General features: G+C 60.2%; 5 protein-coding genes across 5 annotated transcripts; 3 read left to right on the top strand and 2 right to left on the bottom strand.

The window, feature by feature from the left end:
* Positions 1 to 1,440: 1,440 nt before the first annotated feature.
* On the bottom strand, positions 1,441 to 15,068 carry P170DRAFT_256458 (acetyl-CoA synthetase-like protein). The gene has a single exon (XM_024843053.1). It carries the CDS (start codon positions 14,673 to 14,675, stop codon positions 1,584 to 1,586), a length of 13,092 nt encoding a protein of 4,363 aa, XP_024701235.1. The 5' UTR covers positions 14,676 to 15,068; the 3' UTR covers positions 1,441 to 1,583.
* A 179-nt stretch (positions 15,069 to 15,247) lies between these two features.
* Positions 15,248 to 16,528, top strand: P170DRAFT_439629 (uncharacterized protein). Its single transcript, XM_024849881.1, has 2 exons — positions 15,248 to 15,275; positions 15,360 to 16,528. Exon 2 carries the CDS (start codon positions 15,462 to 15,464, stop codon positions 16,407 to 16,409), a length of 948 nt encoding a protein of 315 aa, XP_024701234.1. The 5' UTR covers positions 15,248 to 15,275; positions 15,360 to 15,461; the 3' UTR covers positions 16,410 to 16,528.
* Positions 16,529 to 16,867: 339 nt separating this feature from the next.
* On the top strand, positions 16,868 to 18,493 carry P170DRAFT_256470 (uncharacterized protein). The gene is made up of 3 exons (XM_024843054.1): positions 16,868 to 17,294; positions 17,347 to 18,059; positions 18,113 to 18,493. The coding sequence occupies exons 1-3, from the start codon at positions 17,023 to 17,025 to the stop codon at positions 18,250 to 18,252; spliced, it is 1,125 nt and encodes a 374-aa protein (XP_024701233.1). The 5' UTR covers positions 16,868 to 17,022; the 3' UTR covers positions 18,253 to 18,493.
* A 291-nt stretch (positions 18,494 to 18,784) lies between these two features.
* P170DRAFT_414623 (putative ABC multidrug transporter) lies at positions 18,785 to 24,158 on the top strand. Its single transcript, XM_024847022.1, has 12 exons — positions 18,785 to 19,051; positions 19,118 to 19,834; positions 19,886 to 20,165; positions 20,243 to 21,195; positions 21,269 to 21,431; positions 21,493 to 21,855; positions 21,910 to 22,043; positions 22,230 to 22,285; positions 22,346 to 22,410; positions 22,470 to 23,088; positions 23,151 to 23,612; positions 23,667 to 24,158. The coding sequence occupies exons 1-12, from the start codon at positions 18,845 to 18,847 to the stop codon at positions 23,890 to 23,892; spliced, it is 4,245 nt and encodes a 1,414-aa protein (XP_024701232.1). The 5' UTR covers positions 18,785 to 18,844; the 3' UTR covers positions 23,893 to 24,158.
* A 441-nt stretch (positions 24,159 to 24,599) lies between these two features.
* P170DRAFT_390246 (putative ubiquitin conjugating enzyme (UbcC)) lies at positions 24,600 to 25,741 on the bottom strand. The gene is made up of 3 exons (XM_024845897.1): positions 25,536 to 25,741; positions 25,289 to 25,415; positions 24,600 to 25,205 (listed from the first exon to the last, which is right to left on the bottom strand). Exons 1-3 carry the CDS (start codon positions 25,599 to 25,601, stop codon positions 24,724 to 24,726), a joined length of 675 nt encoding a protein of 224 aa, XP_024701231.1. The 5' UTR covers positions 25,602 to 25,741; the 3' UTR covers positions 24,600 to 24,723.
* Between the last annotated feature and the right edge of the window lie 807 nt (positions 25,742 to 26,548).

The raw sequence follows: 26,548 nt of genomic DNA, 5'->3' as shown, positions 1-26,548 counted from the left end.
GACGCGTAGTTCACCCGTCGACGGGTCATACGCATCTTAACCGGCCGGTAATGGCCAACCTAGGGATGTGGCAGACCGTGATCTACAGACCACATGCGCCCATTGCAGGCCTGCAACTTGCACCGCCCATTGACTTTGGTGTCCGGGCGTACCGTCATTTGATATGTCAATCCCCACCAACTCCATTGACCCTGCTATGCAAGCCGGATAGGTGCCTCACACGTCGGCGAGAATGTTCAGCTCGTGTGGTCATCTCATCAGTGCCTATTTGGCTCCAGTCATACGCGGCATGCATGTATGTGGCTTTACCAGGTTTTGGGTCCCTAGGCAGTCGTAGGCATAGGTAGTATTGAGCACGCATTCCATGTGGAGGCAAAATACAGCCACTACACGCATCTGACTCTATACGTCATATCCTTCATCCTCGTCTAGTATCCGTACTCCGTAAGTAGAGGGCAAAAGCTATTTGCGTTTTGGATTCCAATCCTGCTTTCCAACCCAACCAAACCACCCTTTCCTGGCTCGGTCGTTGGAGCTTATTTACTTGATTGATAACTTTATTCGTCCTTCGTCGGTCATGCGGTTGGCTCGTAAGGTGTTACTTGTACATTGCTCCGGGAGTACCCTGGACGGTGTTCGGATTAGGTTCATTCGCCTTGGTGTGGTTGCTTGGCTACCAAGACTTGGATGGATGCCAGGGTAAGGCGAGAAGAGGGTGGAGGGTGTGGCGCTGAAGGTATGTATGTTTTCTGCGTGATTATGATTTAGGATCAGGGTTGGGGGGTTCTTTATTTGTAGGTATGACGGTATACGTCAGACTTTTTTTTTTGTGGTGGTTGTTATCGATACTTTGTTGGAGTGTTGGTGTCGGCTGATATATACTAGTCAATGTATCGATCGACGCGGGAAGGAGAGCAGAGGATGGATTCGATGGCTTTCAAGTTAAACGGAACATAGCCTTTTGCCGCTTATTTGACCTGCTTCATCCGATTCAACGATACCTACTATATATATGTTTCTATAGGGATACGGATCGGAATATCCAGCACAACTGAGGATTTCCTCTGTTGCACCCTTGCGCTTGTGGTTCGTCTGGTTTGACATATCGCCCATCATGGTCATTACGGGCTGCCCTAGTTGCCGCGTTGACCACCCCCGTGGGACTTCGTCGTTTCTTTTCCTCAACTAACTTTACATCAATCATATGAACAATTCAAACCATCAAGGATTGCAGCACTTTCATTCATTTAAATATAGAATACTCATAAAATTGGCTGAGCAATCGCCTCTCCGATAACCCTCTTAGGTCACGTGGTTTATCAGCACCGCTTAGGTGCCAAACACGTTCGCAGGCAGCAGTGAAATTGAGAGGTGGGGACCAACAGAGGCAAAAGGGCACATTCCGCATCGAGAGCGGACGAGTAAGTATCAGGTCCAGCAATGGAGGAACATCGCTCGACAAGGAAAAGACGGCATACATGACGAAGGAAAAGGAAGCATTTATATACATATGTGGGACAACCGGGGAACTTATGCGGATGGGACCTAGGCATCTGAAGCGAGTAATGGGGGTTCAATTATGTTCATGAAGGTGAAAAGAAGTCAGATAGGGGGGTGGTGGGTGGGGCTTCGGTCAATTGGACCAGGTTGCGCCCATACTGTCGCAACAAGGCGTCGGCTTCGTCCTGGTCGAGAAATCCCGTCGACGTGGTCAGTCGCAGGCGCCATTGGCCCGCGGACAAGGGAGTTGATTCAACGGCGATTCCCTGGCGAGGAAGATCCCGGGTCCAGTTGCGCAGGGAACAGTCCACTCCGCCCAGACAGAGCGGTTTCTCGAGGTCGAAATTCTGGTGGGTGACGACAGAGTACCCCGGTTGATCGGCTGGCCAGGGGGTGCACTTCTGGACGATGTCGGCATGCTCCAGGGCATCGAAGGGCAGCGACTGGATGTGCTGTTGGTGCACGCGGTCGAGAAGATCCCGGGTCATCCCCAGGTCCGTGAGCGACAGGCGCACCGGCAGCCGATTGGTACAGAGACCCACGGCGTCGGCCGTCGCAGCATGACGCCCATTCACGGTCTGGCCAAAGACAACGTCCATATCCCCGGTGTGCTGGGCTAGAGTGACCGCCCAGGCGGCCTTGGACATGGTCGCGCTGGTGATTCCGGCGGGCAGCTCGGAGACGTTGATGGTCTGATGTGCCAGAAGGAACTGCTCCGGCGGCGTGTTCTCATTGCGGGCTTTGCAGGAGACGGCGGTCGGCTGACTCCCCGCCAGCAGACTGCGCCAGAAATGTAGCGCCGCTGGCGTTGGCGCCGCCAACCAGCGGTGCAGGTGCGTCGTATAAGGTATGGGGTCGGGTAGGCCCTGGTTGTGGTAAAGAGCGGCCAAGTCGGCCCATAGGAGCCCCGTGGACAGGCCGTCGAACTGAGCATGGGAAAGGCGCAAGATGAGGCCACTGGTCAACTGCCCAGGGTTGTTCACCACCATGAACCGGATAGCTGGCTGCGCGAATACCGGCGTCGGGGGGCTGTCGTCGGCGCAGTGCCGGTCCACGACGGGGGGTGACATATTCGGAAGGGTGCATGGCATAATTGGGGAGGGCAGATGGCGCAAGACCACCTGAACAACGTGGTTCCGGTAGGGAAAGAAGACGGTGCGGAGGATGGGATGGCGCTGGATGAGTGCCCGGCTGGCGGTCGCCAGGCGCTCGGGGTCCAGACGACCGGAGCCCTGCAGGATGAAGTAGAAGACAGGGAGGCGCAATCGCTCGACCTGGCCTGCTGTGGCCGGCAGAATGTCTTCGATCTCATGGCTGGCCGTGAAGGCCGGGGGAAGCTCCTGCTGCACGCTCTCGATGAAAGCCGGCTGCGCGCGGAAGCCGAAGTACGAGCCCGGTATTATGAGGTCCTCGGGCGCGGATGGCGACCGCAGCTGCTTGCTTTGCGTGAGTCGAGCTGCCAACTCGCTCAGCCGGTCGGTTTGGAGCAGATCGGCGACGGCGAGTGTAAGGCCCTGCTGGCCCGCCTGCGCGGCGGCTTTCATGGCAATCACCGAGTCCCCCCCAAGCTGGACGAAGTCGGCGTCCATGCTGACTTGGTCCGCAGGCCGATCGAGAACCCTGGCGACGATTCCCTGAAGCATCTGCTCCGCCTCCGTGGTGGGTGGCCGCGTTGGTTGCGTCACAGCCATATAGCGCGCGACGTCGTCGCGAGACAGCACCGATGCCTCTTCTCGCAGCTGGTGCCGATCGGTCTTCCCGGTCGGCGTCAGTGGCAGTCGACGCAGCGGCACGACCACGGCCGGCACCATATAGTCCGGTACAGTTTGCCGGAGGCCCACCTGGGCGGCGTTGGCCGTGCGGCGAAAGGACTCGGACGGTGGAGCGAACAGGCCCGTGGAGCAGGGGTCAACCGGGGCTGGCCCAGGGCAATAGACAAACGCCATCAGGAGCGGGACTCCCTCCTTGGGCGTAACCACCTCGACCACAATATCGCGCGCGTGAGACATCCAGCGAGACAGGCGACATTCGATGTCGTTCAGCTCAATGCGCTGGCCACGGAGTTTGACCTGGGTGTCTTTGCGGCCCATGTACCGCAACTGACCCTCGGAGGTGTACTGCACCAGATCCCCGGTGCGATAGACGCGAGTGTCCTGTTGACCCGGTCGAAAGCTCGCCATCCAGGGCAGGCCCTGCAGAAAGGCCGCGGCGGTCTTTTCGGGGTCGTTGAGATAGCCGCGCGCCAGCACCGGGCCCTCGAGGAGGAGTTCTCCCACGGCCCCGATGGCCGCCAGTTGCGCCGGATTCGACGGGCTGGTGATCCAGCTCACGGCACCCACCGTCCGGCCGATTGTACCAGGACGCCAGCCCTGAGGGGGGATGTCCCCTAGGGCGCAGATGGTGGCCTCGGCAGGCCCGTAGCCGTTCACCAACGCCACATGCGCCGCCCAGCGATCGACGACGTCTTGGGTTACGGCCTCGCCCCCAAGAACCAGTGTCTGGAGGCCTGGCACCTGCGCCGGATGCACGATGCGCGCTGTAGTATTGGTCAGGGTTGCCCAGGTGACGCGGTGCCGACGCATGGCTCCGGCGAGGTCGTTCAGGCGGTCCTGCTCGGAGACGATGCAGACGCAGCCGCCTACCGCCAACGTACTGCAGATCTCGTAAATGCTGGCATCGAAGGCGTACGAGGCAAAGTGCAGGCTCCGACTGGTGCGGCACAGTCGCATGCCCTCCTGATGGTCCCGGATGCTTGTGGCGAGCTGGGCGTGCTCCAGCAGGATGCCCTTGGGCTGCCCGGTGCTCCCCGACGTGAAGACCAGGAAAGCTGCTCCCTCCATCCGGCTATACGAGCGTATTTCCTCCCGATCCACATGAGGCAGCGATGCGAGAAACGCTTGCGAGATGACTTCCACATCCGTCCCCTGTTCGTCCCCGAAATGTCTGGCCGTCGTCGGATGAGCCAGCACCAGGCGGCTGCCCGCCTGTCGCACGAGGCCGGCCAGGCGCGCGCGGGGATGACCGGCGTCGAGCAGGAGACAGCAACCGCCGGCCATCAACACCGCCAGCATAGCGATCACGGTCCATGGACCTTTGGGGAAGCAGAGCGGAACGATGGTGTCCAACCGCACGCCACGTGAGCGGAGATGCACCGCCAGCCGCGATGCCGTGTTACACAGCTCAACATACGACGTTTCGGCTCCCTCGAATTCTAGCGCGGGGGAGAATGGATGGGAGTGCGCGTGCGCCACAATGAGATCGACCAGAGTGCGGCGCTCGACCGACGGCGCCTGCGCATTCCAGTGACGGAGCTGGGCGACTTCGTGCTGTGTCTGGATCTGGAGGTCCTGGACTCGGGGCACGGCGCGGTCAATCAGCTGGTGCAGGACGCTCGCGCTCTGCGTGACGAGACGGTGGGCCTCGTCCATTGTCACTACGCGCGGGTCATAGTGCGCGGCGAAGTGCATCGACCGTCCGTCGGTGGAGGGGGTGCAGATCAGGACTAGGGCATAACTGGCGAATACGCTTGGTGGCGCTCGGCCAGCAGTCATCGGCATAAAGAGGGAGGAGGAGGAGTCTGCATCGTCATCGTTGACCCCGTCGTCATCGGGGAACTGCACGCCTATGTGAGTCTGGAATTGGCAGGCGCGTGCCGCGTCTGTGCCCAGCTTGCGGATTTCATGCAGCCCGGTATGCTCAAACGGAATCATGGCAGTCGACTGGTCCTGGATCTGCTGTAGCCAGGGGTCCAGCGACTGGGTCGGGTCCAGCTGGACACGCACGGGCACGGTGGCGAATGTAGGCCCTGTGAGTGTATCGATCCCCGGCACCGGCGCGCTACGGCCGACTAGCGTCACGCCCATGACGACGTCGGGAGCATCAGTGTAATGTGCCGCGACCACAGCCCAGGCGGCACGCACCAGCGTCGCCAGGCTGCAGTTGCGTTGGCGCATGGGCGGCAGAGTGGCCGTGTGGTCCAGCCGCGCGGTGGCCTGCGGCGTATAGTGGGCCGTCGGGAGTGGTGGGAAAACGGCGGCCTTGAGGCCACGGAACTGCTCGCGCCAGTATTCCGCCGTCCTGGAACCATCGGTCGTCTCCCGGAGATGAGCGACAAAGTGGTTGAATGGCGAGGTCGTCATCGGCAGGCCCTTGTAAGCGACGCCGACCTGGCGGAGAAGCAGCGGCAGCGACACGCCATCGTAGAGCGCATGATGAATTGTTAGCCGCAGAGTGACAGGCGACGCGCTCGTCAGCAGGTGCAGATGCACCAGACAGCGGCCGAGCGTACCATCCCAGGAGCGCTGGATGCCATCGACGGGGCCATGGTCCCACGCCCCGGCCTCCGTGACGACGACTTGCCACAGGGTCATCTCGATTTGCACGATTCGGGTGCGCAAGATCGGATGGGCGATGGCAGTGCGGTCCCATGCCTCCCGCAACCGTGCCGGTTGCACATCCGCGCGCAGTGGCAGATCAATCTGAGCGACATAGGCCGCCGGGTCCTTGCTTGTGCCGGCCATCAGGCCCTCTTGCATGGGCGTGCAGGGGTAGACGTCCTCGACCTGGGCCACCGCGACGCTGCACTGCCGAGCCGCGGCCTGAATGATGGCCTCCTGACTGGACGGAGGAAGGAGGGTGAACGGGGCGATAGACGCTCGAGCAGCCGCCGCCGAACGGGGTGGTTCACAAGGCATGGCGACCAGGCGGGATATCCGACGTGTTTCCAGAATACTCTGCACCGTCAGACGCATGCCTTCTCGCTGCGAAACCGCGGTGAGCCTCATGGCCGCGATGGAGTCTCCGCCGTTGTCGAAGAAGGAGTCATCGAGAACGATTTCGTCGGCCGGACGGCCGAGCACGCGCCCACAGAGCCGCTGGATAGTCTCCTCGTCCCTCGAGGCGGGTGCGCGTCGAGGACGAGTCTGCGATCCGGCCGACACACGAGCCAGGTCATCGGCCGAGACCTGGGACGCTTCCTCGCGCAGGCGACGGCGGTCTGCCTTGCCTGTGGTCGTCAAGGGCAGTTTTCGGATGCATAGAAAGCGCACGGGAACCATGTATCGCGGCTGGCTTGCCAGGAGCTCGTTCCTGGCTTGATTGATCTCGGACAGCTGCTCGGGGGTGGGAACCAGAAAGCGGCCGGCGGCGGCTGTATGAGGGACCGCGTCCCCGGCAGCGAGAAGGAAAGCTGTCAATATCTCGGTGTCACCGCGACGGACGACCTCGGCCACGACCTGCTGCGCCCAGGGCACCACTGCCTCGACGTGGTGCTCCACCGCGGCGAGTTCGATGCGCTGCCCCCGCAACTTGACCTGGGCATCGGCGCGGCCCAGGAAATGCAGCGAGCCATCCGGATTGTAGCGCGCCAGATCCCCCGTGCGATACATGCGAGCAGGGGGAGTGGCTCGGAACTGCCGGATCCAGGACGGACTGGCGATGAATGACTGAGCAGTCCGCTCGGGCTGGTGGAGATATCCACGCCCTAGGATCGGCCCCTCGATGAGAATCTCACCGGCGGCGCCAATAGGCAGCAGACGACCGGGATCGGCGGCGTCCACGATCCAACAGGCGGCGCCGGTGGGCCACCCGATGTTCGCGGGATCGCTGGCCGGCGAGACTGTGGGTTGCACGGTGGCCAACACGCAGCACTCTGCCGGGCCGTAGACGTTCGTCAGCCGCTTGTGCGGGCTCCATTTGGAGATGTCGGAGGGGGTCAGGGATTCTCCGCCCACAACGATGGTCGCCAGCGTGGGCACGTCGTCCGGAGTGAGAGTCCGCAGCAGGGACGGCGTGAAATCCGCCCAGTTGGCGCGCAGGCTGGTGGCGACGTCAGCCAGACGGTTCTGGCAGTCGTCGTCCGAGGGAATGCAGACGCACCCACCGGCCACGAGCGGCGCCAGGAGGTCGGTCACGCTGACATCAAAGGCGTACGAGGCGAATTGCAAACCGCGAACGGCTGGGGACATGTTGACCGTCTCGACATAAGCCCGCAGGCTGGCGGTGAAGGCGCCATGCTCAATCACGATGCCTTTCGGACGTCCGGTCGAGCCCGAGGTGTACACCACGTAAAGCGCGTCGTTTGGCGCCACGGCGCCCAACGCGCGGAGGGCCTGATTTGGGTTCGCCGTCCCGGTCGTGGCGCCATTTGTAGGGCAGACTATGACTCGCGGGGTCAGGGATGCTGCGACTGCGGAGCACCCGGCAGAGCAAAGGATGACGTCGGCGTCGAGGTCCTGGCAGATCTCCGCGAGGCGTCGTTGGGGTTGCGAGGCATCCAGGAGCGCAAAGGCGCCACCAGCACGAATGACCGCCAGCACGGCCACCGGCACCCAGCGGGACTTCTCAAACAGGATCGGCACGCGGGATTGTCTATCCTGTCTATCCCGTGGGATCAGAGAAGCCAAGTGAAAGACAAGGGCCTCCGCCTGGCGCCACAGCTCGTCGTACGTCCAGTCCCCGTCCCAGGCGTGCACTGCCAGCGACGGCGGCTGCTCGGAGGCCCGGGGGGTCAAAAGGTCGACCATGGTCCGTGGCGCGCGGTCCGGAAGAGTATTCCACCGGGCCAGGTCGCCCATATCCTCGTTGCTTAGCGGGGCCTGGGAAGCGGCGGAGAGCCGTTCGTCGTTGATTGCATGAATCGTCGTGGTGAATTGGCGCAACATGCGAGACATTTGCGCCTGCGGGACCATCGCAGAGTCGAACGCGGCGCGGATCGTCAGCGACTCGGCGTCGGGTTCACACACCAGGGTGAGCCCGTATGTATCGACCTGCGAATCCTCCGCGCGGGCGATATCGGTTGGGGTCTTAATGATGCGCTCGAGGAAATCCGGAGAACACTGGTCCTCCGGGGGCTGAACCACCAGCAACGTCTGAAATTGACAGGCCTGCCGTGCCTCCTCACTCACGCGCGCAATCCGCGGCAACCCAACCTGCTCGACGGGCATCATGTCCGTCGTCTGCTTCAGCAGCGTGCGCAACAGCGGGCGAATACGGCTGCTCGCCTGCCACTGCAAGCGGAGAGGGATAGTGGCGATCGTGGGCCCGATCATCGCGTTGATCCCGGCCACCGAGGCACCACGGCCGGACGTAATGAGGCCAAAGACCAGGTCCGTGGATCCGGTATACTGCGCCACGGTCAGGGCCCAGGCCAGGCGAAGAACCGTCGACAAGGTGGCCCCCAGTGCATGGTTCAAGGAGAACGCGGTGGTGACTGACTGGCGGGACCGCGGCTGGGGGATATATCGCGGCATCGGCAGTGGAGGGAACGCAACCCCCGCGAACCCCAGGAATTGACTGCGCCAGAACTCATCCACCTGGACCGATGGGATACGCTGGATGTGCTGCACGAAGGGACGGAAGGGGCACAGGGCAGGTGTGGTTGTGGGCCCCTCGTAGGCATTGTGCAGTGCGTTGTGGAGCAATCGCATGGAGAAGCCGTCGTAAAGGACATGGTGCATCAACAGGTGGAATTGACGGCGCTTCGGATCCCAGCGCGAGCACAACAGCGGTGCGCCCTCTGTCACCGTCGGGTCCGGCTGCGACTCCATCCCTGGAACATCCACGCGCAGCACTGCTTGCATCAAATCACCGTCCGCTTCGAGGCGGACAATGCGGGTGCGAAGGATGGGATGTGCCTGCAACACCTTCGCCCACGCTGCCTGCAACCGGACGAGATCGAGGTCATCCGGTACCTGGTAGTCCGCCCGCGTCCAGAACGCACCCGGATGCTTCAGGCTCAAGGCAAACAGGCCTTCCTGCATCGGGGTGCACGGATAGACATCTTCGACCTCAGCGCATGACACACCGCATCGCACGGCCACAGATCGGCGCATAGACTGCGCGTCACACCCATGGACCAGAGCAAAGGGCGTGGAATCGGCATTCGCACTCGGGAGAGAAGCAGTGGCCCTGCGTGCGAGGTCCTGCAACATCGGATGGGCAAAGACGTCCGCGACATGGAGGACCAGGTGGCGGTCTCGCAGCAGGCCAACCAGGCGCATGGCGTGCAGGGAGTCGCCACCTAGCCGGAAAAAGTCATCATTCATGCCCACACTGTCGGTGGACAGATCCAGCAATTGCGACACGCACTCCTGCAGGGTGCGCTCCGTCGCGGTGGTCGGCACCTGCCTAGCGCCCGGGCGGTTCTGATACGCCTCCCAGTCCGCACGGGACAGGCGAGCCCCAAGCCTACGGAGGGCGCGGCGATCGACCTTCCCCGTCGATCCACGCGGAATGGACATAATTGGGAGGAACAGACGGGGAACCATGTACCGGGGCAGCCGGGCCGCAAGGGCTGCGAACGCGGCTGCAGCGGCCATCTTGAATGCGGCCGACGGGTCCTCTAGTGTCGCCGATTCCGACGACGTAGTAGCCGGTCTTGGATCCGCTGTGCACTGCACAAAGACCGCGAGGACGGGGTCGCCGTGAGTGGCCGTGGGCTCGATGACCTCGGCCACAGCGCGGTGGATGCCGGGGAAGCTGGCCATGGTGTACGTCTCGACGTGGCCTAGCTCCACGCGCTGACCGCGCAACTTGACCTGCGTGTCCTTGCGCGCCACGAACAGCAGAGAGCCATCAGGGGCATACTGCACCAAATCGCCCGTTCGATACAGGCGCGTTGAGGGCCGGAGCCAGCGCAGCCAGGTCGGTGCGTCGAGGAAGCTGGCCGCCGTACGCGCCGTGTCGTCCAGGTACCCCCGGGCCAGGGATGACCCCTCCAGCAGAAGTTCGCCCACGGCCCCGATGGGAAGCAGCCGATCTGGGCATTCCGGGTCCACGACCCAACACCCGGCGGTGGTCGACCGCCCGATGCGGCGCGGGTCTGCCTGCGCGTCCATTGACGACTCGATGAGCGGCAGGCCGGCGCACTCCGCTGGTCCGTACGCCGGCGACAGGGCCAGGCGAGGGGCCCAGTAGTCCCGATCGGCCAGTGTCAAGGGCTCTCCGCCCAGGATGAGGTGCCGCAGCGTGTCAACCGCCTGCTGGTGCAGCAGACGCGCCACGGTGGGCGTGGTGATCAGGGTGTTGGCCTGGAAGTAGCGCAGGGCGCCCGCCAGGTCATCCTGACACTGGGTGCCGGACGCAATTGCCAGACACCCGCCGGATACCAGAGTCGCCAGGTGCTCGATCACACTGACGTCGAAGGCGTAGGATGCCAGCTGCAGCGTGCACGTGTCGGCGCCCAGAATGCTGGCGGTGCGCATGCCCTGGATGCCACTGCAAAAGGCCGCGTGCGACACGACAATGCCTTTCGGCGTCCCGGTGGATCCGGAAGTGAAAACCAGGTAGGCGGCGGCATCTGCTGTGCTTCGATCGACCCAGTCGGCATCCTCGGCCAGCAGGTCCTCGCCGTCGACCAGGACCACCGCAGGCAGGCCGAGTGACGACACCAAAGGCTCGCTCCGTCTTGTGGTGAGCACCGCAGGCGCCCGGCACCGCCGACACAAGGACTGGCGGTAGGCCACGGGCTGGGAGGGCTCCAGGGTCACGAAAGCGGCGCCGGCCAACAGGATGGCCAGCATGGCAACTGGGGCCCAGCGACCCTTTTCCATGCAGATCGGGACGATGGAACCGGGACCAACGCCAGCCGCAGCCACCCGGCGCGCGAGTCGCATGGCTCGGTCGTTCAGCTCGCCGTAGCTCCAGACACCATCCCACGCATGCACCGCTAGGCGCTCTGGACTCGCACGCGCGTGTTGCCGGACCGGCTCGGTGATGCTCGTCGGGGCGGGTTCGGGCAGGACTCCGTTCCACCGCAGGAGCTCGGCCATGTCGGACGGGGGGAGGATAGGCAAGTCGGCCAGCGACAGATCGGGCTGCCCGTTGACAACCTGCAAGAGGTGGCAGAACAGGCCCAGCACGCGGTCCATCTGGCATGGCAGCACCGTGCGGTCGTCAAACTGCGCCTGCACCGCAACACTGTCTTCGTTGACCGTGCATTCCAGGGCAACGGCATACTCTCGAGGCGATGCCCGACGATGATGCATCGGACGACGAAGAATTTCTTCCTCCGTCGTTGTAGTCGGAGCGCGTTCCGCCATGTTCACGGCCAGTAATGTATCGAAGCGACAGGCCTGAGCGGCGGCGGGTCCCAGCCGGGCAATGCGCGCCAGCCCTAGTTGGGCAAACTCGCTGGCCGCCCTGATCTGCCCTTGCAAGCGATGCAAGGTCTCCCGGACGGTGTCGCTGCGAGACAATCCCACCACGAGGGGCATCGTGGCAATCGTGGGGCCGGTGGTCCGGTCGATGCCGGGCACCGCGGCGTCACGCCCGGTCACCGTCAAGCCGAACACCACCTCGGTGGCGCCTGTGTACAGGGCGGCCGTCAGGGCCCATGCAAGCTGGATCCGCGTCGCAACGGGGACCTCGCGTGCGCCGTTCTGCCAAAACAGGGGAACCAGCTGCCCGGCGCTGGACGTTGCTGCCCTGGGCGTCCACCCGGTCCCCGCGGGTGGCGAGGGAAAGGACACGGCCTCGCTCGAGGCGAGAGCCTCGCTCCAGAAAGCCTCGGCGGCGGAGCGGCTCTGGAGGACGTGTCGAATAAAGTGATTGAATGGGCGCGGTCCCAGGGAATGTCCCTCGTACGCTGCCTGGACCTGCTGTCGCAAGAGTGGCACAGTCCAGCGGTCGAAGATGGCGTGATGCATGGTCAGGACGCAGAATGCCTGGTCTGATCCCTGCACCAGTGCCAGGCGCGCTAATGCGGTGCCTGGGCCCATGGGGACCTCCTGGTCCTGTGCCAGATAGTCCTCTAGTGGCCCCTCAATGATCGGGCAGCTGATGGCCGAGTGAAGCACCACCTGCACCAGGGCGTCGGGGCCCAGCGGGCTCAGTCGTGTGCGGAGGATGGGATTCGCTCTCGTGACAGCTTCCCAAGCACCGACGAGGCGTGAGAGATCGATACCGGCGCGAAGTTCAAATGCCCGTTGATCGATGTAGTCATGCGCCCGCTGCGCCGTGTGGACGAGGAGGCCCTCCTGCACGGCCGTGGCGGGATAAATGTCCTCGATCTCGGACGATGGCACTCCGCATTCCACGGCCAGGCTCTGCAGAGTTGATGGCCCCAGCGTGAGGAGCTCAAATGGGGCCACAGGCGACGCAACCATCGGGGACTGGCGCCGCACGACCTGAGCGAGATCCGCCAGAACCGGATGCGCGAAGACGTCCGCGAAGGTAAAGAAGAGTCCGTGATCCCGGGCACGATTGACCAGGGAAATGGCCGCGATTGAATGCCCGCCATGGTGAAAGAAGTGTGCCTGTCGTCCGAGGCCGCCTGGTGCTTCGGGCAGGACCTCCGCCCAGAGCCGCTGCAGATCGTGTTCCACCGGACCCAGCACACTGACGGCCGTACTGGTGCTGCTGCCACGACACCGGGCGACGACGGATGGTGGGATGTCGGCGGCCTGCTGGCACAGTCGGCGGCGATCGAGCTTGCCGGACCTCGTTCGCGGCAGTTGGCCCAGTGGAAGGACGAGAGCCGGCTTCATATACGACGGCAGACGAGAGGCGAGGGCCTCGTCGAGCAGGACCAGGTTTTCAATGGCATAGTCGACATTCTCGTGCCGAATGTCCAGCGCCTCGTCGCCGCCGTCCGGGTGCGGTGCTCCCAAACTGGCTCGGTGCTTCAGGAAGGCCACGAGAGTCGATTCGGTGCCTCCTGACAGTTGGACCATGTCGACCACAATGTCGTCGACAGCCCCGTGTAGCTGTGGAAGAATGGCTCGAGCTGCTTGTTCAATCTCCTCGAGCTCCACCCGATAGCCACGGATCTTGACCTGTTGGTCCTTGCGCCCTAAGCACCGGACCCGGCCGTCGCCCGTGTGCTGGCCCAGATCGCCGGTGCGGTAGAATCTCACGCCCGGTGCTGGGACAGGGAAGCGGGATCGCCAGGGCATCATACTCGTGTCGGCAAACACTGCCTGCGCCGAGTCGGGGAGCCCTAGATAGCCACGGGCGACACTGGCCGTCTCGATGACAATCTCCCCAACGGCACCGGCAGGCTGCAGACGCCGCGGATTGTCCGGATCGACGATCCAGAGCGTCACATGGCCCTGGTGGCCACGGACACTGTGTGGATCCGACGACGGCAGCAGGTTGGGCTCCATGGCACTCACGGCGGCGCACTCGGAGCACCCGTAGGCATTGATCAGGTTGGTATGCGGCGCCCACCGACGCAGGACAGCGGCCGTGGGCCGCTCCCCGGCCAGCACGAGCGCTTGCAAGGCCGGTCCGACGCGCGAGGGATCCAAGACATGCGCAAGGGACGGGGTCATGCTGACCCAGTTGACCTGGTACCGAGGAAAACTTGCGGCGACATCGTCCCAGGTCTCATCGTCCCGCGGCAGGCAGACACATCCGCCGTGGAACAGCGTCATGAACACGTCGCGGTTGCTTGTATCCACGGTCAGGCTCGCCAGCTGCAGCACACGCGACGTGGCCGTGAGCCCCAGGGCCGGGCCCAACGCGCTGGCGGCCGTGCAGAAGGCGCCGTGCTCTATGAGCACTGCCTTTGGGGTCCCGGTCGACCCGGACGTGCACACGGCATAGAGCGTGTCATCGGGAGTCACCGCAACGTCTGCGAATCCGTCGGTTTGCGGGGGCAGATGATCGGGGCCCAGGATAATGCCCTCGAGGCCGATCTGCTCGACCAGGGCCGCGTGATGCTCATCAGTCAACACCACCGCGGCCGCCGTAAGCCGGCAGAATGTTTGGAGCCGAGACCGTGGGTGGGTGGGATCGAGATGGAGATACGCGGCGCCGATTCTCACGACGGCCAACCGCGCCGCCACCACCCAGCGCGACTTGCTCTGGCAGATGGGTACCAGGCTGCCCCGGCCGATGCCCCGGGCCAACAGATCGGCTGCCACGCGCGCGGACCAGTACTCAAGCTCCGCATACGACCAGGTTCCATCCCAGGCCACCACGGCCGGGCGTTCGGGATGGGCCATGGCATGGTCAAAGATGCGGCGGTGGACACACGCCTCCACGCGCCCAGACGCTGGGGGACACCAGGACCGCAGCTGCTCGATGTCCCAGGGGCCGCAGAGCTGGAGATCCCCGATCGTCACCTCGGGATGGGTGGCTACTTCGCGGACGGCGCGACAAAAGGCTCTCAGCATCCCTTCGGCCTGGATGGTGGTCGCAGACCGCGGAGCGTAGTACAGCTGGGCCCTCATCGGATCCGTCGTGGAGTCGACCACGAGCTCCAGTGCCTAAGCCTGTCATCAGTACTCGGGATCAGACAGGGCAGAGAGTGGATGAATGATTCTTACTTCGTGTGGCATGGCGACATGCTCCCCGTTCCTTCCTTGGACTCGCACCGCGGCCTGGCATGAAGAGAGGTCATCCGTTGGCTCACGGCTTTCGACGATTTTGTCCAGGGCTGTTGCCAGTGTCTTGTCGCTGCATAGGTCGATCTGGCACCGTCGAGATGTCTCATCTGCGTAGCAGGCGAGGGACACGACATCGATGCTCTGGTAGACACCGACCACGATGCCCCATGCCAAAGGGAGAATCGGGCTACTGAGAAGGTCTAGACCGGTTGCCGGCAGCTCCTGGACGGCCGTCCGCTGGCGATGCTCATAATTGCTGTTCGGATAATGTATCATCGTAGTGTAGCCCTGTCTATCCGTCATGGCGTAGTGTGGAACAATAGGGTTTCTTCTATACCCCCCCGGCGTCCACAAGAGCCTCCGGTTCTCCTTTTTAAAACAAACTGAAAAAAAAAAAAAAAAAAAAAGAACAAAAGACCAGCTGTCAGAAGACAGCTCGAGAAGGTCAGTCTCATCCGCTGACAGGTCGCATTTACCCCCTTGCGTGCATGCCGACCCGTTTTCCTTGCATTCTAAACGCACCAACAGATTACACAATAAAAGGCAAACAAAAGGAAGAAAAACAAAGGAAAGCGGAGCAGGACAAAAGGAAGAAGAGAATGGAAGCAAAAGCGAGCAGGTTCTTCTTGGATGCCCGAGAGTGAGAGCAGTTCATCCACCTTGTCTCTGTCTATCTGTCTGTCTGTCCGTCTGCCTGTCAACCTTATGGATCCTTACGCGGTCTACACGGCCAGCGAACGGCCCGACCTCTGGGAGGCTCTCGAGGATCCCCAACACCCTCTGAACGTCGTCTGGCCCGAGTTCCTGGATCACGACCCGGCATACGCTCGATATTGCGGCCTCCTGTCTCGATTGTCCGCCCTGGCGCCGTTTCAATTTGCGTTCGTCCGCATCGGTCCCCAGGGCCAGGAGGTCATCGCGGGCCTGGGACGGTCGATTCCCTTCTTCTGGCCGGAACTGTCGACCATGGGCACGACGGGATGGCGTCCGGAGCTGCTCGACTCCCTGCCCGACAAGGGATACAGCGCCATTCTGGCCACCGGGGTCCAGCAGAGTCAAGAGGGTGGGCCTCCTCCCAATGCCCTGTCCGCCCTGTCAGTCACGGTGCAGCCGGCCTATCGACAGACCGGGCTGGCTGAACTGATCATCGACACCATGAAGCGCGCCGCCCTCAGCGCAGGCTTCTCGGTCCTTGTCGCCCCACTCCGGCCGACGCAGAAATTGCGCTTCCCCGACGTGCCCATGGAGCGATACCTCAGCTGGACGACCGATTCGGGGCTGCCGTTCGATCCGTGGCTGCGCAAGCACATCCGCCTCGGGGGACAGGTGGCGAAAATCGCGACCAACAGCATGGTGGTGTCCGGCACGCGCGAGCAGTGGAAGTCCTGGGTGGGCATCGATCTGCACCAAGTTGCCCAGCAGGCGAGAGACCAGTGCTATTTGGCGGACCGGGTTGGGATGGAACCCATGTACATGTCCATTCCTATTCCTGGAGGGCTGGTTCCAGTCGCGTACGATGTGAAAGACCAGGTGGGCCTGTATGTTGAGCCCAATGTCTGGGTCTCCTACCGTCTGTAGTCAGCCAGCCAGCCCTGTTGCTGTGGACAATGTGACCGCCAGATGCGGCGTCAGACTATCGAGAATGATCTACATTATCAGAAGCAAACATAATATGATACACTATATCGGAATCTGACATGATCGTCGCTGCCATGTAGACCTGCGCAAAACGCGTCATTCCGCATCGCCCTTGCATGGACTACCTCGAGCCTGCATATTGCGGGTTTTCCAGTTTCACCATGCAGCCATGCATAATAGTCTGAGGGCCATCGGCCTGTATTTGGATTACTACGGCCCCATAGAATCACTCCGGCTGCCATAGAAACATGGTGTTAGGTACAGTACAAATGACAAATTACTACAGTCGAGTTCGAAATATATAAGAAATAAATCGTCCACACCTGCGATTCGGCAAATTCGCAATACTATGCAGGCCAGACGCCGCATGCCCTGACTGACTTTTGCAGCTCTCCGGCGGCCTGCCCTCCGAAGTATTCCATTGCGGTTGATTGACTTCCATTCTGGACCATTCACCCCCTTCATAATCATTGACAACGGACAGCCTTGCAAGTCCCGGACGGCGAGTACCTACCGCAGACAACACCCTCATTCCTTCCGCCAGCAGCACATCATGAGCAGTCCAGCGGCGCGGATGCTGGATATTCGTCGGGCGCCATGGGAAGGCGACCTGCGAGCTGAGATCGTAGAGGGTCTCCAGGCAGAGCCCGCCCGGCTGCCCCCGTTGCTCTTGTGGGATGACGAGGGCCTCCGGCTGTTCGGCGCCCTGGCACAGTCCACGCCCTATTATCCCGGCAGAAAGGAGCGAGAGATCCTCAAGCATCAGTCTGCGTCCATCGTGTCGCAGATCCCATCGGGGACCGTGCTTATTGAATTTGGCTGCGGGCAGGTGAGCTCGGCTCTGCCAGATATGGACCGGGAATGCTGACGGCCGCAGTGATCTCGACAAGACGCGCATGCTCCTCCACGCCATGAACCAGCAGCACCGTGCGGTCTCCTACTATGCCCTGGATGTATCGGCCGAGGAGCTGTCGGGCAGCCTGGACGCCCTGGAGCAGGAGTTTGCGGGCGCCGCCTCCATTGAGATCCGCGGGCTCCATGGGACATATGAGGACTGTGTCCACTGGATTGCCCAAGGTGTCTCCCTGGGAAAGCTCGTCACCTTCCTCTGGATGGGAAACAGCATGACCAACGGCGGACCCGTGGGTGCTCAGGCGGTCTTACAACAGGCAGCCGCGGCCTGTCAACGCAATGGACTCGGCTTTCAATTCCTCGTGTCGTGCGATGCGTGCCAGGATCCAGAGCGTCTGATGGCCGCGTACGATCCAGCGCAGCCACCCCTGCGGGACTTTATTCTCCACGGGCTAGACCACGCCAATCGGGCGCTGCAACGACCGGTCTTTCAGCCGGCGGACTGGACCGTTCACGTGCAGTATGATGCCAGACACGCGATGGTGGACGTGTCCTACGTGCCTGTCCGTGAGCTGGTCTTCCATGTGGAAGACAAACGACCGCCGGTGTCCTTGCAAGCGGGCACCAAGATCCGGGCCATCACGAGCGGGAAATGGTCCCCTGAACAGATGGCTGCGGTAGCACACGGCGCGCAATTGCAGGTAGAGCGCACCTGGATGGACGACGACGGGATCTACGGTAGGAGGAATGAACCTTTCTCTGCGCTGGACGACACACTGATGAATCCCTAGCCTTCTATCTCCTCTGCCCGCATGCTCCGGCCCAATCCACCGATCCTTTTCGTAAGGACGAGTCCAGGACGTCCATGCCCCGAGGAAGTGTCACCCGCTCACCAAACCCTGTCGTCATCGAAACCGCCGACGCGTGCTAGATTGGAGTGGCGCCTGGGGGTTGTTGTTGTTCTCATTGTTGCCCTACCAGTTGACCTTGCCCTAACTCCCGAGAAGCACTTGCCAGGGGAGTGTTGTAGTCTTGAACCAAGATAGAATGTACCGCCCAGCTGAAATGGTTATTATTTGATCCTGAAGATCCAGAAAAGAAAAGCAATGCGTAATTCACATCCCGCGGAACCTTTTTTAATGAGCAATCAGCATGAAATAGGCCGACAATTGACCCGTAAATGGCCCGAATTAGGGCACGATGTTTTGACTCCTCTGCTGTCGAGTACTTGGTTTGATTGCCTAAATTGAATTGGCTATCAGCAGTGAAGAGATGAAGACGCCCCGATATCCCAATGGTGCGTTCCTTACGCCGGGTTCGAGATCCGATGGCTTGCTACGCTGCAAGGGGCACGGAATAGATCGACAGCAAGCATATGAGGTGGAGAATCATTCATCAAACGAGTGTCAATTGGGTTGCTCCCGCTTTGAATCCGAATCGTCGCTCATCCCTGCCTGTTCTCTCTGTTTCTCCCTCTCCCCCGTCCCTCTTCCTCCAGGTCCTCTGCTTCCTAGTCATTCACCATGGTATGCCCGCTGGGGAGCGACAGAAACTGGGGCCCCCAAGTGGCCCCCGATTGCCGCTCGTTCGACTTCACATTGGCCTTTGAAGATGCCGCCTTCGGACTTCCCCCTAGTATATTTTTCCTGCTCATTGCGCCGACGGTGTGGTGGTGCAGTCGAGCCGCGCCGAGGCAACTGCTGTCTCGTCGACTCGGAGCGGTGAAAATGGTCTGTAACCCTCTCGTGCAGCGGAGATGCCGATGTCTTGTTCTCGTTCCTAATTTCCCGGAGTAGGTGGTCTTTCTGGCGCTCCTGGCTGTCCATGTGCTCTACACGGTCTTCCGTGCGCGCGATGCTCGCCTGCATACCGCCTGGGCCCTTCCAGTCGCCATCGTAAATATGATTGCCGTGGCAGTGGCAATCGGGATGTCTGCCTGGGAGGACCAGCATCGCATAGATCCCTCCGTCGTGCTGCTCCTCTACCTAAGCGCCCAACTTCTCTTGAGCCTGCCGCAAACCCGCTCGCTATGGCTGGTCAAAGGCGCCTCTGCCGTCTCCGTCCTCGGAACTCTGAAGACCATCCTGACGCTGGTGAGTCTGGCCACGGAGTCGTGGTGGAAGTCTCGATGGCTTCGTAAGGAACCAACGACGGTCGAACAGCGGTGCGACTTTTGGACCCGGGCTCTCTTTGCCTGGACCTGGACGGTCTTCCGTCGCGGGTTTTCGGTCGTGCTCAGTGTCCGTGACTTGCCTCCGATCGATGAGCAGTTACGGAGTCCGGACGCTGTCCATCGCCTGCGCCAGGCCGGTGGCGCCGTCTTCTGGGCCTACCGCGCATCCTTCCTCTCGGCCGTCGTGCCGCGGCTGTGCGTCTCCGTCTTCACCTTCTGCCAACCGTTTCTGATCACTGCGGCGGTGCGCTTGCTGAATGAGGTCGACGGTGGGGAGGCCGTGACGGACGAGTCCCGTGGCTTGATCGCAGCGTTCGTGCTGGTATACGTGGGCTTAGCGGTGGGTCAGTAGAACCTTGTGATTTGACCGGTTGTGCTCATGGTTTCGCAGCTTTCCAATGCGGTCTACTGGCGCCAGGCACTCCGTTTCCACGCCCGTGTCCGGGCCGGGTTGATTCAACTCCTGTACGAGCAGTCCGTTCGCAAAAGTCCGGCTGCGCTCGCAGACCGCGCCCCACTGACCATGATGAGCACCGACGTGGACCGCATTGTGACTGGGCTGCGTTTTGTGCATGAACTGTGGGCGGCGCCTCTGGAAGTCGCTATTGCCGTCTGGCTCCTGCAACGTCAACTCTCCGTGGCGTGCGTAGTACCCGTGGTCGTTGCTCTCGGTGAGCCGCCTTTGTGGATGGTCCCAACATCCCATTGATTCTGATGCTGATGCTGATGCTGATGCTCATGTGTACAGGGTGTCTTCTTGCCATGTCCCGTGTCTCCGTGCTCGTGGGCCCACGGCAAAAACAGTGGGTCGAAAGGATCCAACAGCGGTTGGAGACAACCACGGTCATTCTGGAGAATATGAAGCCCGTGAAGATGTTGGGACTGCCCCAGCTGGCTACGGGTGTGATCCACCGGCTGCGGGTGGTGGAGCTGGAGACATCGCGCCTGCTGCGGCGCGTGCTGTGTTGGCAGCTCTTCCTAGCTGATATGCCCCCGGAACTGGCCCCAATGGCCACCTTCGCCGTGTACAGTATCCTGGCTGCGGTGCACCCTGATCGTTCCCTGCTCGCAGACCGCGCCTTCACGGCGCTCTCCCTGATCTCCATCCTCACCACGCCGCTGATCATCTTCATGCAGGCTGTTCCTTCGTTCATGCAGTGTCTCGGTTGCTTCGAACGCATCCGGGAGTTCTGTGACGTCGGGCCACTGCGGGAGGACTCTCAGCCCCTTGAGCCAGCCTCCCCGCGAACCTCGGAGTCAAAGGAGCTAAAGGAGCCAAAAGAGCCGTCATCGATGGCCTTCGGATGCCGTGGGGCAAGCTTCGCCTGGGACTCCTCAGGACCGGTCGTTCTACATGAGCTGGATCTCGTGCTCAAGCTTCGGTCTGTCACCATGGTGGTTGGGCCTGTGGGAGCGGGCAAGTCAGCCTTGTTGGCCAGCGTGGTCGGCACCACAAGGCAGATAGCTGGTCATATACTCGGTGAACGCCCCAGCGCAGCATATTGTCCGGCCGCTCCGTGGATGATGAACCAGTCTATTCGGCAGAACATCATCGGGTTCGGCCCGTTTGATCCCACCTGGTACCAACAAGTACTGTGGCTCTGCGCCCTCGACTTGGACCTTGCCGTGCTACTGCACGGAGATGACACCGTCACCGGGAGCAATGGCGTATCATTGAGTGGCGGACAGCGGGCGAGGATCGTGAGTTGTCATCCAAATGTCCCCGAGAATAGAGCGGCGCTCGCTAACAGGATGGACGACGGCATTGGATTAGGCACTGGCCCGGGCGATATTCTCTCGCCAACCAGTGTTGATTCTGGATGATGTGTTTAGCGGTTTGGACGCGCATACACTGTCCCTGATTGCCCGCCGCCTCTTGGGGCCAGAGGGCTATTGCCACCGCGCCCAGGTCACCGTCGTTCTGGCAACGCACAACCGTGCGTGTCCCATTTCTCCCGAGGGGCTCACTAGCTAACTGACCATCGTGACACATATTAGAGTCCCTACTGTCATATGCCGACGAAATCGTGTTCCTCGACCGCGGAAGGATCGCCTATCAGGGCGCATTCAGCAACCTCCCACCGACCCTGGCGAAAGAACTCTCCCATGCTGGTTCACGCCTAGCAGACCTTGTCAAGGACGGTGCGCCCACCGAGTCCGTGACAAGCCTCTCCAGGACAATATCCTCCCAGGGAGGCAGTGATCCGCCCGAAGCAGAGGCGACGAAGGCAGAGCCGGATTGGGCGCGGCGCAGGGGCGACTGGTCGGTCTATCGATACTATGCCCAAGCGGCAGGCCATAGATGGGTCCTTCTTTTTGCTGTCCTCCTGGTGATTAATGCGGCCGCCTCCAACTATTCCGGTATGTATTGCCTGTCATACAATCAAGGGGAACCGCATCACTGACCGACTGCAGTGCTCTGGCTCGAGAAATGGTCGGATGCCAACAGCCGTCAGCCCAACCAGTCGTTAGGCATGTATCTTGGAATATACATCACGTTGAATGCTATCTCCATTGCGACCACATTTCCACTGGCATGGTGCGTACCAGTGGATTTCCCCCAGCGCTTTCCTCCCAGATCCATCAAGGACGCTCACTGAGATGACCATGCCGCAGGATTATCATGATCCACATTATCACGAACACCGGGATTCGATTGCATTCTCAGCTTCTCAGTGCCGTAATGGGGTACAGTATTCCCGCAGATCCCCGGCCACGTACGAATGCTGACTGAGCCGAGTGCTCCTTTCTCCTTTTTCCGCGAGGCCGACACGGGCGAGATCACGAACCGGTAGGTGTCAATCGCCCCTGGGGACCTTGGACCAGGCTGACGACGAATTGCGGCCCGCAGATTCAGTCAGGATATGGATCAGATCGACCTGCAGCTGCCGATGATTGCCGTGAATACATGCATTAGTAACTCCACGTGCGCTCCGAACGGCATGATCTTAACAGGCTGACATGTCGATGAATAGGCCTGGCGCAGTGCCTCGGAAAGCTCATCATCCTGTGCATCAAGTCCAAATACCTCGGCATCGCGGTGCCAGCCCTTCTGGTCGTTGTCTATCTGATTCAGGTTGTCTATTTGCGCACATCGCGTCAGATCCGACTGCTGGATATCGAGGCGCGCGCCCCGCTATTCACGCATTTTCTGGAGACCATCCAGGGCATCGCCGTCCTCCAGTCGCTCGGCTGGGAGTCCACGATGGCCCGTCACGGGGCCATGCTGGTCGACCAGTTGCAAAAGCCGGCATACGTACTGGCCTGTATTCAACAGTGGCTAGCCTTGGTGTTGGATCTGGTGACTGCCGGCGTCGCCGTGCTGGTGGTCGTGTTGGGGACACAGCTCCCATCCCAGGTTAGCCCCGGCACCATTGGCGTGTCATTGAACATGATCCTTGGTTTCAGCCAGTCCCTGAAACTCGTGATGCGCTACTGGACCCAGTTGGAAACCTGCATCGGGTCGGTGGCTCGCGTCCGGACGTTTGTGCACGAGAGCCCGTCCGACCTTCGAATGCTCCGAGGGCCTGCCTTGCTCCCGGAGTGGCCATCCAAGGGGGCCATCGACATTCACAACCTCCGTGTGGGATACCTGTAAGAAAGCGAGAGCACAGGCCTATCAGATTGAGACCTTTTGTGTGCTGACACCCTGCCAGCGGGATCGGGTCCCGATTAGCCCTCCAAGACATTCGTCTTTCGATCCGCCCCGGTGAAAAGGTCGCCATCTGCGGAGGGTCTGGAAGCGGGAAGACGACGCTGCTGCTTTCTCTGCTGCAACTCGTGGATGTGCACGGCGGTTGCATCCAGATTGACGGTCGAGACCTTGCTGAGATCCCCATCGCCGACGTGGCGTCCCGAGTCAGCGTTGTGCCGCAGGAGCCTTTCCTGATGCCTGGTCCGCTGCGGTTCACGCTCGACCCAACGGGACAGACGACCGACGAAGAGATGGAGGCGGCCCTCCGCGCCGCGGAATTGTGGGACCGACTCTGTCCCGACGGCGACCTGGACGCCTGCGTCGCCGTGTCCTCTCTCTCGATGGGCGAAAGGCAGATTCTCTGCCTCACCCGCGCCCTTCTGCAGCGCCGGTCCATCCTCCTCCTGGATGAAGCCCTGAGCAAGTGAGTTTCCGGTTGCCCCGAAGCATAGACAGCACGTGTTTACCGTTGAACTAGCATGGACTACCAAACGGAGGACCTGATGCAACGTCTCATCGACCGCCATTTCGCCTCTCAGACGGTCGTCGCCGTGGTCCATCGACTGCGGACAATCCGCCAGTTCGATCGCGTCGTGGTGCTGCGTCAAGGACGCCTGGTCGAAGACGGCTCCCCCGAGGAGCTGTTGAATCGGGACTCGGCGCTGTCCGCTTTGTACCATGCCTCCGAGCCCGGGCAATCTTGATGCGCATCGAGACTATGGAGAGCTCCCCGCCAGTTCTTGTAGTATTCCAGTATTGTTGTTCAGCATTGGGCGTTGGAATAGGGAAATAATGGTATGGTATTTTACCCGGTGGGCATTCCGGATGGAAATTCAGAACATCTCTATAATAGTTCGCACCATTTAATACTCCGAGGATTGCTGACCTGTGGGGGTGTTTAAGGCTGCTCCTATACTTTTCTAGGCTTGGAGTATCTTTTATCAGAGAACGCTCATAAACACTCACCATGTTTGTATCGCGCGGTAACTACCAATGACAGTATTTCCTTACTAGAAAAAAGACCATGGGCTTTACAAGGAATAATAAGTTTACTTATTTATTATTTTGTGATAGTAAAACCGGGCTTTTAGAAAAACTAGAAATAAAAAACATGCAGGAAGAAGATTACTAGCTGGGATAGATTCAGAATACCTACTTACTCTTCCACGCACCCTCCAGGCTGTATTGAGTGATCGCCTCAGGCTGAAGTTACTCGGTAAAAACAGCGAGGGATAAGCACTAATATATATATATGTACTGCGTACTGAACACCTTAAAATAGCTAAGAAAAAAAAAAAAAACTCCATTTCTAAAATATGTTAAGAAATGCATACTATGTAACCATAATCGCCAGACGCAGGTCAACCGTCTAATGCATCGTAAGAGACTCTGCGCCTAGCACCTCGTACGCCTGCGCTATGCCATGAAAATAAGAGTAGATGAAAGCTCCGAGGCGCCAAAAAATATTCCTGTAAATCGGAGAAGAAATCGTGTCAAACGTCTTCCCGGGGTATGTACGGTGTACCGAATGGCCGCTAGCGGCGGGGCTTCTCGTCTTCCTCTTCCGTGCCAGTGTCCTGGTCGTCGACGTTCAGGTCCTCGTCCGAGTCGCTTCCGCCAAAAACGTCGTCGTCGGCGTCGCTCTCCGCCCAGAAGTCCGAGTCGTCCTTCTCCACGGGCTTTGCCGCCGCGGTTGTTTGGTGGGTGGGCATCACGAACCCCTCGGGGATGTCGTTCTTGGAGTCCTCCACGTTGATCTGGACGATCGATTTGTACTGCTCGGGGTCTTTCCGCAGCATGACTCCGGCGTCGACGTTGGCGGGGGAAGACACCTCGGCGTCGTCGAGCAGCGACAGGATGGAGATAAGGACGGACTCGACACGCTGGGCGGGCGACCATCTCTCGGAGGCCAATTCGCCGGACATCTCGTCCTCGCCCGGCGCGTGGAGAATGGAGATGCAGAGTTTGCCATCTTCGTAGATGTTGGGGTGGTAAAGGGGCCGGAGGAACCGGAATTCTAGTATTTCGCGATCGTTAGTCTCATTTTCAAAGAACCCTGTCTTTGACAAGGGAAGGAAGGGGAAACGAAAGAAAACTCACCTGGGGGGGAATAGGGATAGTTTTTGGGGAATTTCATGAGGGCTTTGAAGTAGCCTCCGTAATAGGACGAGTCCGGGTTGAGAACAATGAGCCCGATCGTCCAGTTAAAAATATCTTCTTCGTTCAACTAGACCACGACAGACAAGTTAGCGATGTTATTATACAGGGCACGCGTACGCCATTAAGATGGCATATTAAGCGACCAGGAAGGGGTAATCCATGTCGGATGAATAGGAAGCAAACATACCTCGATGTTGACCCATGGCTCCTTGGCCAAGGTCTTGTACTCGTTCATGAGGATTCGTTCCGCCATGATGAGAGGGGGGGAGCAGGGGACAGGAGAGAATGACGCGGGGTGACTCGGATAGACGATCGCAGAGGAGGAAGAGGGGTAGACGAGAGTGTTGAACGGACGAGAGGGTGGCGGAGGAGGTCAACCGGGCGCGATCTCTGACTGGCGGGAAGACCGGCTTGAGGCCCATTGGATTCCGCCTTTTTATAGCGTGGCAATCCAGGCGGAAAGTTCCGGGGTGGCGCTAACAGTAAAGGACGTTTCCCCTGGATTTTCTTTCGTTCGGGAATGAACCTTTTCGGCGGCTCTTCGGGTGGAGTGAAGAGACACCAAAAAAAAAAAGTCTATTCCTTCACTCTCGACAGTGAAAGGGCGATGTCTCGATGAATGCTCGCGGAGTAATCTAATCTTATACTCCGTAGTCTGCGGAAGTGGTATGGCTTGTCAATGACTGCTACTGAGGAGAATAAGAACGTAGTCTTGAATGGTCCAGCCTAAAGTGTTGTATGTAGTACTAGATAATTACCTTATCGGAGTTTATGACCCAATGTCCAACTTCAAGCTGCCGGCAGTCGGAATGGCAATGAGATAATTAGGTATTATTCAATCTCAAATTTAATCAGTTTTTCGCCACGCCTTCAAGTAGACAGCTAGTTTGCATCCCCCTACACGAGTCAGTTTATACTAACCCCCAACCCGTTCGCTTGCCTGTGGGATTGTTCCCCAGAATGATGGTACGCCATGATGGTACAGCGTAACCCGACCGACAACCTTGCCCGGCAGGGATCTCTTCCTGTACACTCTTCCATCGGTGTGTTCAAGCTCAACAACAATTATTGGAGGTATGAAGTTTAAGGCCTGAACATTCACTAGTAGGGCAAGACTTTCCCATACCATTTGGCACTGCTTCTTGGTTGGCCGATCCCATTTTGGCCAATGATATTGGGTTTGTATCGGGTCGGCCATCC

The sequence above is a fragment of the Aspergillus steynii genome (assembly GCF_002849105.1).
Source record: "Aspergillus steynii IBT 23096 chromosome Unknown P170scaffold_7, whole genome shotgun sequence".
NCBI classification, from domain to species: Eukaryota; Fungi; Ascomycota; class Eurotiomycetes; order Eurotiales; family Aspergillaceae; genus Aspergillus; species Aspergillus steynii.
Note: the sequence above shows the minus strand (reverse complement) of the source record. Positions and strands in the feature narration are given on the sequence as shown.

Excerpts from the sequence above, each read along its gene's own strand:
- P170DRAFT_256470 (XM_024843054.1), top strand. The coding sequence starts at position 17,023 with ATGAGCAGTCCAGCGGCGCGGATGCTGGATATTCGTCGGGCGCCATGG. Across the intron at positions 17,295-17,346 it reads CTTATTGAATTTGGCTGCGG|TGATCTCGACAAGACGCGCA; the intron begins GCAGGTGAGCTC and ends TGACGGCCGCAG. Across the intron at positions 18,060-18,112 it reads GGACGACGACGGGATCTACG|CCTTCTATCTCCTCTGCCCG; the intron begins GTAGGAGGAATG and ends ATGAATCCCTAG.
- P170DRAFT_390246 (XM_024845897.1), bottom strand. The coding sequence starts at position 25,601 with ATGGCGGAACGAATCCTCATGAACGAGTACAAGACCTTGGCCAAGGAG. Across the intron at positions 25,416-25,535 it reads AGCCATGGGTCAACATCGAG|TTGAACGAAGAAGATATTTT; the intron begins GTATGTTTGCTT and ends GTCGTGGTCTAG. Across the intron at positions 25,206-25,288 it reads CTATCCCTATTCCCCCCCAG|AATTCCGGTTCCTCCGGCCC; the intron begins GTGAGTTTTCTT and ends GCGAAATACTAG.
- P170DRAFT_256458 (XM_024843053.1), bottom strand. The coding sequence starts at position 14,675 with ATGAGGGCCCAGCTGTACTACGCTCCGCGGTCTGCGACCACCATCCAG.
- P170DRAFT_439629 (XM_024849881.1), top strand. The coding sequence starts at position 15,462 with ATGCCCGAGAGTGAGAGCAGTTCATCCACCTTGTCTCTGTCTATCTGT.
- P170DRAFT_414623 (XM_024847022.1), top strand. The coding sequence starts at position 18,845 with ATGGTATGCCCGCTGGGGAGCGACAGAAACTGGGGCCCCCAAGTGGCC. Across the intron at positions 19,835-19,885 it reads TGGTATACGTGGGCTTAGCG|CTTTCCAATGCGGTCTACTG; the intron begins GTGGGTCAGTAG and ends ATGGTTTCGCAG. Across the intron at positions 21,196-21,268 it reads GCGGACAGCGGGCGAGGATC|GCACTGGCCCGGGCGATATT; the intron begins GTGAGTTGTCAT and ends GCATTGGATTAG.